The sequence below is a fragment of the Nestor notabilis genome, unplaced genomic scaffold (assembly GCF_000696875.1).
Source record: "Nestor notabilis isolate BGI_N333 unplaced genomic scaffold, ASM69687v1 scaffold15106, whole genome shotgun sequence".
Classification (NCBI taxonomy): Eukaryota; Metazoa; Chordata; class Aves; order Psittaciformes; family Psittacidae; genus Nestor; species Nestor notabilis.
In genome coordinates this window covers 121,054-133,715 of record NW_009931649.1, presented here as the reverse complement: position 1 = coordinate 133,715, position 12,662 = coordinate 121,054, and the positions used below count along the sequence as shown (strand labels likewise).

At 38.7% G+C, this 12,662-nt stretch overlaps 1 protein-coding gene across 1 annotated transcript in view; it reads left to right on the top strand.

Moving 5' to 3' along the window:
• Positions 1 to 909: 909 nt before the first annotated feature.
• LOC104406895 (dystonin-like) overlaps positions 910 to 12,662 on the top strand; it is a 69,877-nt gene continuing 58,124 nt past the window's right edge. The window contains exons 1-8 of the mRNA XM_010016011.1: positions 910 to 2,184; positions 4,445 to 4,606; positions 5,745 to 5,915; positions 7,119 to 7,285; positions 9,379 to 9,538; positions 9,801 to 10,127; positions 10,303 to 10,387; positions 11,440 to 11,681. Coding sequence (XP_010014313.1) covers positions 910 to 2,184; positions 4,445 to 4,606; positions 5,745 to 5,915; positions 7,119 to 7,285; positions 9,379 to 9,538; positions 9,801 to 10,127; positions 10,303 to 10,387; positions 11,440 to 11,681 — 2,589 coding nt within the window. The remainder of the gene's footprint in view (positions 2,185 to 4,444; positions 4,607 to 5,744; positions 5,916 to 7,118; positions 7,286 to 9,378; positions 9,539 to 9,800; positions 10,128 to 10,302; positions 10,388 to 11,439; positions 11,682 to 12,662) is intronic.

Here is a 12,662-nt window from a genome sequence, read left to right as displayed (position 1 = left end):
TGCCGTGCCTTCGGGTGACACCCGCCACGCTTGGTCTGCTCTGCAGCTGCCTTAAACGGCTCTCCGGGATGGCATCGGGAGAATGGGTGTAAAACATTTGTTTTCCGACTGCCTGCTCGAAGGACGCGCTGGCTTGGCCGCTAGAAAGTGATGTTTTCCTGTGGGACAGCACATTAGTGGGGCACCACGGACGAGCCTGGTACAAGAGGAGGATAAGCTGCCTTTCGGATCAAGGTTATTTATAGCTACTGCCAAAAAAGTAAAGGGCTGGTTTATTATTCTTACTGTTCTGGATTTAACTTATTTCTCTCTCCCCCCCACCCCTCCAAAGATTTTCTTCGTGCCTTGGTCTGGACCGTACACAGCTACTGTGGATTCTGTCTTGTTAAGCTGCCGCAACATGTTTTATTTATAAAGGAGATGGGACTCTGCAAACCAGTTAAATGGATTACAGTTAAGCCGTCACCTCCAGAAGATAACGTGCTGCCTTCTGTAACGCTTGTTCATTTGGAAAGCTTATTCGGGAGATTTCAGATACAGATTCTGACCCGGAAAAATAAATGAAGCCTTCCATGGAGTGTTTGTAATACTTGAGCCACTGCTGGGTTTTGCTATACTTTGTTTTTCTGTGACATTGGAAGATTTATCTTACTTTCTTACTGAAGCACTTTATATTTTAGAGGGGAGGGGGAAAAAACCTCACATCCAGGTAAAGTTGCATTTAAACCGATGCACTGATTATGAATGACCTCAGCCACCTCATAAGTTATGGTGTATATTTAGTATCTATGCATCTTATGCTAAGGGCAGGTTCACTGTAGTTCTTCAGAGTGCTAGTGTCTTTTAGATGTTTCCCATGTATCTATGAAAACGGAGGTATAGTGGTGTTCTTGTGCAAATACTCTCAGGATGGGGAAGCCACTTAGCAGGCCAGACTGTCTACGTCAGAATCCCCCATGTGTTGGCAAAGGGGAAGAAGATGAAGATCTAAACATTGAGGACTGCTACGTTCCCCAGAGGTCCATCTATGACACTGTGCGGCTGAATGAACAGATCGATTCGGGCTCCAAGGGCAGCCTCACCTCGAGGCATTTCACTGACCGGACTTTACCCTACAGTCATAGAACACTGGACATCAGCACTTTGTGCTCTAATGGTGCCCTTACTTCTTCCAGTGTTTTTGAGCTCCGAAGCCGTGAAGCTAACAAGTTAGATGAGAAAGTGATCTTTGATGCTCTCAAACTGAACAGTGATATAATTCGGACAGCTGCATTACCTAAAGCGAAGTCTCACACAGAAAAGAAGGAGCATAGGAGATCGTGGAGAGTGCTTGTTCCGCCCAACTTTTCGGATTACACAAATAAAAGTGAAAGCTCCTTTAATGAAACTGCTGATACATCAGATACAGCTAGATCGGGCAAATGCAAATGGGGTACGAATTCTCTTACTTCGGAAGAGGATGATTCTGGTTTATGCAGCCCTCCAACAGAAAGGGAAGAAAAACAAGACACACTGTTAGCAGGGGAGCAAACTCAGACCCGAAGTTTATCTTCTGCAGAAGATATCCATGCAGTAGGTCAGTTCAGACCATATTTTCCAGCAATTTGCAGAGAGCAGCACACTCCACTGCTTGCAGCCACTAGTGTCCCTGTCAAAGAAAGCTGCAGATTGGCTTTGCATGACGTTTTACCCGCTGGAAAAGTAAAACAAAGCAATGCTCAGACATTTGAAAGTGATCAGGAAGAGATGGGGGGGGAATACTCTCACTTACAAGGTTTCAAAGAGAAAACTCTGTCGCATGAAGATCCTCTTCAAGGTAGTGGAAGTATTTCCCTCGACAAAAATGAAGTGGAAAATGGATATGAAGTTCATGAAAAAATCAAAACACAAGACACGACAGTAGAGGAGGATCACACAGATGATGCACTTCCTCATGTAGATGTTTATTACATGAATGTTCCTGCAAATCCTAGTGACTTGGATTTACCAAAATATGACATTTTACCTGATACAGAGGAATCCGGTATTGCACATGCGGGCTCAAATGAAACGTCATTTTCTGGTCAACAGCTTGAATTAGATAGTACTGTGAACTGTTCAAAAGCTATCCCGGGGAGAAGTATCTGGACCACTGACATCCAAGAAACCTTGGATACAGTCTGCAATGGCCTATTGTCTAACAAGGTAATTAAAAAACAAAACGAAAACCAAACCCCCCAAAGATTTGTGAATAGTTGTAATGCAGCCTTACAGATACTTGTTTAAAGCTTGCTTCAAGTTTTGTTGTTGCAAAAATGCGGGGTTTTATTACCTATTTGGCAGATGCAGTAATCAGTGTCATTTGCATAGCACACATGGCATGTCCGGGATAGTGAGATGGTCAGTACAAAACATGAACTGGGGGCAAATACTGAGGGGGGTGTTTACTCCTAGATCTGTGGGGCAGAGTTATTTATTGCCGGCTGGTGCTGTTAGTCCCGATGCCGAGTGCCTCCTCCGTGCACCCGTGTTGGCGCTGGCTGTTTGTGCAGAGCGTGGTTACGGGCAATGCCATTCAAGGGCAGCTACAGCCCATGTGTTCAGCCTGAGCAGCCTTACTCATCAAGGTATAAGCAAGAGTGGTTGTGGTTTCCAAAGCAGGCAGATTAAAGGCTCACCGCCTCTTCTGAAAGCCGCCTTTTGCCAGAGAGCAGCTCTGACAGTACGGTAGTATTTTACAAGCGCAGGATCTTGCAGTGCTTTGAAAGTGGTGGATGAAGTAAGAGAGTAAGAAGCAAAGCTTTGTAATAAGGAAAGGGTGTTTGTCGGGTCTGTAATTTTTTTCTTCCCACTCTGGTTGAAATCCGAGATACTTCAGGCTTTGTTGCTAAGTTATTCTGGTAAACTTTGGCCTCAGCAGTAATTGTAATTTATTTTAAGCTTCTCTCTGCAAGGAATGCATGCGTTTTTAAAGGGCAGATTATGGAGATCAGTCCTCTCTATGGTAGGATGTTGCTCTCAGAAAGATGAGGCTTTATGGCACATAAAAGAAGAATTTGTTATTGATTCTGTGTGGAAATATTATTCTGCCTCCTCCCTACCCTACAGTCAAGAAAAACACAGACGTTTTCCTTTTTTCTGGGAGCAGCCAGCTGGTTGCACTCTCTGTTTTCATGTAACCACAGTCTTACAGTTTTCAGTTGTGTTTTTTCTTTTTGTCAGTAGGAACAAAGTTCTTAGGGCTGCTTCATTTATTTTACCCCTCGTGTTTAGTGTAATTGTTCCAGCTTCTAGATTGACTTGTCAAGCTGGTGGAAGCGTGCTCAGCCACCTGAGGTGTGGTGGTTTAAAAGCAATCGTTTGGCACACTGTGTTTGGTGCAAAAGAGGAGTCACTGGTACGCTCAAAGCAATCCCTGCTTTTCAGGATGCTGAGAAAGGTTGCTTTGAATGCACTAAGTGTACACCAAAACTGTTACTGAATACTGCTTTAGAAATAGGAGGATTTAGGGTCAAAAGTTGAGCATTCTTTAGCATTGTTTATTCATTGGTTATTTTTCACTGGCCTGTGTAATTAATTCAGGGGCTTCAGGCCATTTTCTGATCTCATTGACACTGGTGTCAGTGCAGCCTAATGCAGCTGAATACAAATGGAGATTTACATTGCTGTTGCTAATGGTAATAATCTGGCTCTGAAAGAGCTTAAATACCTGAAAGAGTAAAATAAAGCAAACAGAGAACTGCTCAAACTGCTCTTTGGGTAGGGTCAAAGCCCTGGCAATTTGCAAGAATATCCCTCTGAATGAAAACCCATTCTCCTGGGCGTCTGCTGGGATACTGTTTCAGCAGCATCTGTAGTGCCTCCTCCTCACTTGTTACCATTATATTCTCCTAAAAACTACCTTAAAATAGCTCTTTCTTCACTGTTGTTTTTTTTTTTTTAACTTAAAACTTTCGCTTTTGTCCTAATTTTGGAAAAAAAAAAAAAACCCAACCAAAACCCACCCAGTTGTCTCTTTTGGTGTGTGTTTGTTTATTTGAGGACAATTTAGCAATCTTTCTGTACCATTTTTTGGTAGATTTTGTAGATGGATAATTAAACAACTAGATGAGTTTATCGGGTCTTGATTTTGTTTTTTTCCCCTCTATTGGAAGTTCTTTCTTTTTCTCTTTCCTCCCTCCCCCCACCAGTTTCTCCCCCTACTCTCTCTCTCCCTTTCCTTCCTGTCTACAACTACTCATGGAAATGAGCGTCAGTTTCCCTCAGTGGTGTGTTGCATTTACTCTGTTTAGATTGAGTCCTTTCTGTTTACATTAATGATTTTTTCTTAGGAAGGTGCTGATGAGGCATGGTTTCCTTTTTTCCAAACACCAATTTTCAGCTTTTTGTTGCTGTTGCATACCGTGATGTAAACACCATGTCAGAAGATACACTGTTTCACGTGTGTTTTGTATTTCAACTGCAGGTATTCCAGAAAGAAGAAATTGAACCCTTACAAGTAAAACAACAGGAGGTAAATTGGTTGGGTCAAGGCCTTATTCAAAGTGCTGCTAAAAGTTCCAACACAGAAAACCTTGAACATGACCTTGAAGATGTCAACACCCGATGGAAGACTCTTAATAAGAAGGTTATTGTTTTGTACACTATTCTGCTTTTGTTGTGTTCTGCTTTTTGATTATTTGCTTGCTGACGTCTTTCAAAATACAGGAAATTAAATACTCTCTAAGAATAGGAATTATATTACTTTACGCAATCACTTTGTTGGTAATTCTGAGGATAAGATTTATATCACTAGTAGCCAGAGCTATGACTGTCATTTATAAGGTTTTGTCAAACTTTCTTCGGGTCAGTCCTGGATTTTTATTTAGGAAAGACTCCTCTAGGACTAGGTGTTCCTTCCTGCTTGAGCAGACCAGGGAAGTTTGATAACCCAGTCAAAGAGGTTAGAGTTGTGACACATTCATGGGAAAGGTATCTATGTCATTTGTCGCCAGCCACTTTCAAGTGGTTGCTTTCAGTCTTTGTTCACATGTTTTTTCACTCTGTATTGTATTGGTTCATGTACACTGCTGTGCCTGTGCAGTTCACAGAGTAGTGAGACAGCTTGGGTTTGTGTGACTAGTGGCACATTTCCTTTATAATTGTATTATATTGTATAGGAGTGTATTGCTTAAGACACGAGATGGTACTACTGCTTTGGAAAACTGGCTGTAGATTATTTTCTATGCTATTGAAGAGTCCTCTTCCAGCAGTAGCTGCTCTTGAAAGGGCTGGAAGTAGAAATGACACTCATTTTTCTCCACTCTGTCTTCTTGAAGGAGTGATGCAGCAGAACTGCAGATACCTGTGGTTCACCTATTTGCCTTCTCCTCTCTTGTGTCTTCTTCCCATTGAATGAATTGTTGCCACTTATTAAGAGTTGCTACTTTGGGTTCCAGACTCAGTCTTTTTATAAGGAAAATAAAGATGATCTAATACACAAACATCCTGTCAATAGACTTCATAATACCGTAGCTATATAAAACAGGCTTACATCTCTTGTAACAAGGAACTACTACTGATTTGCTGGCAATCAACCTCCGCTTTTCAGTTGATGTCTATAGCCCTGAGAGATGAATGCCAAGTTGTGCCATAGTGCTGTTATGAATAGTGATGAAAATGAGAGTATTTTTTTGTGATATTGCCAGGTGTTCTACAGATTTTGGCTACTAATTTCACAGAAAAAAAAAGGTGAGTAGAGTCTGATCCTCTTACTTTTTTTTCAGGTTGCCCAGCGTGCTGCACAATTGCAGGAAGCCCTCCTTCACTGTGGGAGATTTCAGGATGCCCTTGAATCTCTGCTTAGCTGGCTCATTGATACAGAAGACCTTGTGGCTAATCAGAAACCACCATCTGCTGAATTCAAAGTTGTGAAGGCACAAATACAAGAACAGAAAGTAAGTGAAATAAGTTCAGAATATCTCTCTTTCCACTGGATCAATGAGAATAAATTCTTAGGCTTTGGCAAAACATAAAATCTGTTCAAGTGTATTACATGACATTGAAGGGTGCCGAGGTGTATAGAGCAGCCATCTGTTCAATACTCAAGAATCTGTCTAGGGCTGGGAGAAGTGCTCATTTTCTATGACACTGCAATCTGAGCTCTGGTTAGAATTATTAACACTATGTGGAAAAGATTGTTAAAGATCTACTGGAAAAAGAGAAAGCATGAAATCCAGTGTTTGGTCATTTGGAAACTAGGAGATAAAAAACAGTAAAAATTCATTGCAATAATTCCAAGGTAATATTGAAGATTACGGACTTAAATATTTGGCTCTTGATCCTGATTCTGATCCGATTATGGTTGGTAATTAGTTGGAATGCTGTTGTAAAATGGTCTGTGCTATGTAGAAGCACTATCGGTGTTGTCAACTCTTGCAGATTTTCATGATGGTTATAGCAAAAAGAACTAAAATGTAGCTCATGAAACATACAGTCCATGCAGTTGTACTGTGTGGCCCACTGCCACCCAGAAAGTTATGGTCAGTAATGTTGGGATTGTCATGTTGGGATATCTACAGAGGCAAAATGTTAATGTTACCAAAGGCAGCCAGAGCAAGGAGGAAGGGAGGATTGTAGACACAGGTGTGTTTTATTCTTTGCGGAGAAAATGTGCTAGACTAGATTGGTGAACTCAGTTGCATCTCAAACAAGCAGAGAGTTGATCGTACAATAAGGTTTTTTTAGTATTATTTATTAGTAGTATTTTCCTGACTGTCTATGTGTCAGAATGTATCAAATACTCTGAATATCTTGTTTCCCTTAATGGTATTAAATAGAACTTTTTCCTTTACATGTTTACTCATTGGGCTGTGCACATCTTTGCCACACAGAAACCAAGGAGATTGTTTGGGCTTGGTGAAACTCTGCTGTTCATAGCAAACAGTTGAAAAACTAAAATGAACTTGTGTTGGGGGTGCACTGCACTGTATGTCTGTGTTTCATTTTGTTTAGCATTATTCACAGTTTCAGCACAGTATAGGCAATGGGTTTACTTTTTTTGCTCTAACAGGGTTTCAAGAAGTCTAGTTCCTTCTGTTTTTACACTTGTGTTACTACAATGTTTCTAATAACCTGGTGCCCGATTGCTTCCTTTGTAGCTTCTGCAGAGGCTGCTGGATGACCGCAAGCCTACTGTTGAGGTAATCAAGCGTGAAGGGGAGAAAATTGCAGAGTCAGCAGAACCTGCTGATAAAGTGAAAATCCTGAAACAGTTGAGTTTCCTGGATAGCCGATGGGATGCATTGCTCAGTAAAGCTGAAACAAGGTATTTAAAATTCTTTCATATATTTGAAAAACGTAGACATAGGATGTGACAGATGATTAGAAGCAGCATATGGAACTCTGGTGTGAAATCTTGTAAGTACTATCATTCTTAATGTTGATATAATAGGTCCTCTGAAGGAAAAGTGAAGGAACTTGAACAGACCGAAAGCTTTTAAAAATTCTAGCCTAAGATGCTACAATCTGCTAGGATTAACTTGATATGTATCGTCTCAGTATTTTATCTCTGTTAGTTGATTAGAATGCAGGATTCTTGATGCAAGAACCTGTTTTGCATAGAATCAGGTGCAAATTTTACTCTTAAATAATAACAACACTCCCTTGGAACTTGACACGCTGCTATGGAGGAGGCACTCAACTCTTCCCTGTTTCTGTCTGGTGTCACCCCTATAATTAGTTTCTACAACTTGATCCTCATACTGTCAGTTGATGATGTACTTATGCTGTTGGGGGAACACAAAAAAACACAAACAAAACCCAAAACAAGCAACCAAACCCCCCCCGGAAAACAAAACCAAAAACCATACTCATGGTATCTGTGTATACACACACTTAGATTTATGAGTTGTTGATGTATAAAATACCTGGAACGTTCTAACTGTGAGTTGTCTTTGAAGAAATCTGTGTTGAAAGGTTTGCTAATCATGTTTTCTGGGTGGGGATTGAAAAAGGACAGCCTTGTTCAGAATAGAGAGAGAGGAAGAGTGTGCATAACAGGAGGCCTCAAGAGGCATATAATTAAGAACAAGAAAGGACTTGGAAAGTTGAAGAAAAAATGATTTTAAGTGAACAGTGAAGCTTTACAGCTACAGTAGCATTGAACTCAGCTTGTTGTCTCCCACTCCTCCTAGCAGCCCCTCTTTAGTTCATTTACTCTGAACCTTTTTTGTTACCTCATGCTACTAATATGATTGATTTACTAGCAGAGTCAACCACTAATAGACCATTATTTCCTTCTTTCTTTTTTTTCTTTCTTTTTTTTTTTTTTTTTTTTTTTTTTTATTGAAGGCATCTGACTCATTAGCCAGGGTAAATGTCGTGTTTGATTTAATATTATTCTTCCAGTCTGGTGATATTTGATTAAAAATCAAATTTCAACTTTTCTAAACTATCTATTAGCTGCAAGCTTGTCTCTATTTTTCTTAGGCCAGTCTCTAGAAATGAAGAGGAGATTTGAGGATGATTTTGAAAACTGTGTAGAGTACTTCACTGAGTGTTCTGTGGCTAAATGTGTCATGTCTGCCTTGTTTATAAGCCTTGGGAAGCATGTATAAACATAGCTTTTATCTGGAATGAGATCCCCATTTGAAAGACAATACTGTGATGTTTTTCATGTAGGGCAAATCTCTTTAAAAGTCTGCTGGAATGAAATTTGTTCAGCAGTGGTTGTAGAGAAGACACTTCCTGTAATCAAGAGCCTTCTTTGAAATGTAATAATCTGAAACAGGAGCGTTTTAGATACTGGTTTTTTGGTTTGATGGTCAAGTCTCTCTGCTTTATTAAAGTTGTCTCACTAACTTTGTTGAGAGCTTTTATCCAGAACAAGAGATGCAGAAGTAGAGCCAAATAATTTTGTTCACATCATTGAACAAATCTTTAAAGATATTTTACAGTGCTGAGGAAGCATGACAGTATATTCTGGTTCAGTAGATCCTTTGCCTAACTTTAAAATGTTTAATAGTCAAGGGAATATAACTTTATGCTTAAAGACAACGAGAAACTTGAGAACTGTCCTAATTGGGTATAAAGCAATGTTTTGCTGAATTTAGTGCTAGATTACTTTTAGTAATAGGTGTATGAATAAACTGATACTCTGTTTATTTGCAGAAGTTGCATATTAGCTCAAAGAGTTTCAAACAGCTTCGGAGGTGCTTTTTCTAAATTTTATTTGATTTTAACTTTATCTTGGTTTTCATTGTCACGGATATATTTCTATTTCATTTGATGACTGGTTCCTACAAGAAGACAATTCTTTCCTTTATTTTGCAAAGCATTCAAGGGCCTTTCTTATTTTTTTCTATCTAGTTTGCACTTACTTCATCTCAAAAAATAACCTTTCTCTTGATGTGTTGATAGGAACCGTCAGTTGGAAGGCATCTCAGTAGTAGCACAGCAGTTCCATGAAGCTCTCGAGCCGCTGGTGGAGTGGCTGACTGCCACAGAGAAGAGGCTTGCAAATGCAGAACCCATTGGAACGCAGGCCTCCAAACTGCAGCAGCAAATTTCTCAGCATAAAGTAAGATACAAACCACATGCTTGCTTGTGTCATTCTTTTCAGATGCTTCTGTGAAGTGCAACTCAATTGGCAAAGCTGTTGCGGTGTATGTGTGTTCTACCAGGCAGTTTCTTTTGTCATTTTTTTCTGTAATTTGATTTTTATATGTTTATGTTGACAGTATGTCCTTTTTCATTCAGTTTTTATTGAGTTCAACTTACGTTTCTTTTATGTTTTTCTGATTTTCTTTTGCATTATTCTTCATTATTTTAAAAAAATATAGGCCCTAGAAGATGATGTCCTAGCTCACAATAAGAGTTTACATCAGGCCATTAGCACTGGTCAGTCTCTAAAGACTATGAGCTCCAGGGAAGATAAAGATATGGTGCAGGAAAAGCTAGATTCTTCTCAGGCCCGATACATTGAGATTCAAGAGAAGATGAACAGCAGGTCTGAACTTCTCCAGCAAGCTTACAGCAATGCTCAGATTTTTGGGGAGGATGAAGTTGAATTGATGAACTGGCTGAATGAAATCCATGATAAACTGAGCAAATTGTCAGTCCAAGATTGCAACAGAGAATTGCTTGAGAAACAGCACTCTGAACTACTGGTATTTTTATTTCTGTTTATTTATTATTTAATTCATTTTAAAAATTTTATTTGTATTCCCATACTTCATTTATTTTTCTTTATTATATTTTCTTTGAAGTGCTTATATGCTAATTCTACATAAAAATACTATGATTTGTTGTGTCTGTGCTAACACAAATGGCTTTTTCTGTTAGGATCTTCAGGAGGAGATTCTTCTTAGAAAACAGAATGTTGATTTAGCTATACAAAATGGCTTAGAGCTTCTCAAGCAAACAACAGGTGAGAGCTTATATAAAACCATCAGGCTTTTTATCTTGTACTTGTAAGTTGCTTATTTTAATAAAGGTTTGAGGTTAAGGTATGTTATGTTTTGGGGCCAGTTTTACTATAAATATAAGTAAGCAAAAGTCCTTTCTTGACTGTAGAGAGAGTTTGGTCCTTGAATCCTTTACTATTTTCGGTGGAAAATTTTTTTAGTGAACCTGCATTCCATTCCTAATAGCAAGTTATGGATATTACTCATAATGGAGGGCTGTTTGGCAGTGGATGCAGGCAATTCCCTGCAGGCATCCGCAGAGGAACTTGATTTTAGACTACCTTTTACTGCAAGAGGAAAGCTTTGTCTATTGGAGCTAATACTGTGGGAAAAATTACATTCCAGTTGCACACAACTTGTCTGTTCTGTACATCAACATCTGTCCGGACTTTCCAGTTCTTCTAAAGTTCTTGAACCCTTAAAGACACACACATGGTTGGGGGTGGGGGGATATCCTTTTCTGTTCCAAACATTATATAATGAAATCTGAATATGCGCTAATAGACTTCGGTGTGTTGGTTTTGATTTAGCCTTTTGTGTTTCATATAAATAGTAATGAGGGTGTACAGCGATGTCAAATATTACTATAATTGAAAATCTGATTAGTATTTTGTTGATATTTTTCGTTCAGATTTTCAATAGCCCTTTTTAACCATTTTGGGGTTTTGTGTTTATAAGAAGTATTTTGAATTTAAGGGTGTTCGTTTTGTTTTTTTTTTTAAGCGCATTTGTGTTAAATATTGTATCTTAAGTTTTTCCTTTCTAATAGGTTAGTAAAGCAAAAAAAAAAAAAAGACAGGACAGGTACTGGGCTGAGGTAAACTTCATAGCTCTCTGAACTTTAGTGATGGTAGGATACGGTGCAACAGTTGAGGTTTGATATTGTCATCTTGTTTGGGTTATCCTGTAAGTTAATACTGGGATCTCTGTTATAGGTGAGGGATTAGGACTTGGGTTGGTTTTTGTTTTGTTTTAACTATTTGTGATCATAGGAAGTAACATCCCTCTATTTTAGGTGATGAAGTTGTAATAATTCAAGATAAACTGGAAGGCATTAAAGCAAGATACAAAGACATTACAAAATTGAGTTCTGATGTATCCAAGACCTTAGAGCAGGCTCTGCAGCTTGCAGGTCAACTGCACTCAACTCACGAGGAACTCTGCAAATGGCTTGATGAAGTGGAGGTGGAGTTACTCTCATATGAAAGTCAAGTACCAAAGGGTGAAGAATTAAGCCAAGTACAAGAAAGACAAAAAGTAGGTTTTAGAACCTGTGAATTATTTATTGCTGTATGATTCAGCTAGGCTTTGTGTTAATTATGTTTGGCATGAAGTTGTTTTGTGAATAAGAAATTTTGGCATCGCATCTTTTGACTAAATTTAACAGTAGTTAAGAATCAAACTCACTTTCCAGAGTCATCTGTTATAATCACTTATGAAATTGGACTGAGGTTTATTTTTAGCACAAGAGAAGCAACATTTCCTTTTTATTCAAGCAGCTACCTAATCCTGGGAAAACTCTTAAGTTGTCAAACAAAGTTATTTTGGTTCTTTAGTTGTGGCATGGATAAAATCCTGTAAAGTATAAAAAGAGTCAGCATTTATAAATATATATTACTAATCTTGTTTAACAATATATACTTCAAAAGAAAATTTCTAGTAAAATCTGGATGGTGCAGATGATGTGGGGCGGAAGTTAAAAACCCCCAAATCTTTTGATTAAATTTCTTATATAAAGAGAAATGAAACAGCAGTGGGGGTTTCTAAATGAGTAAAAACTCATTCCTGAAGCACTGTGTGATGATTTGGTTGGAATTTAATCCAGTCATCATGCATTTAAAAAATCACTTGAATTAATTGTATTTTGCTTTATTGGATGCCTGATTTCACTTGCTGGTGATTTAGTTCCTTATGGAGTTGCAGGTTGCAAAGAATTCTTTTCTTTGGTTGCTTTATTAAGTACTTACAACTCCTGTAAAATTACAAAGAGTTCAGACTGCCATACTGACTAGACAAATACATGTAAGATATATTCTGTAGAAAATTCTCGTCAAGAATCACCTACCTTCCTGTCAAACAGCTTACAATATCAAAAGGCTAATACAACTGAGATGAAAATAAGTGTGCTAATTTATCCCTTTGGTTTGTGTGGACAACATTTCAGTTCTTGACTCATGGAGTAGTTGAAAGAATAAAAAAACATGCGCAAGCTGTGTGTGTTCAGCTCATATGCTGACA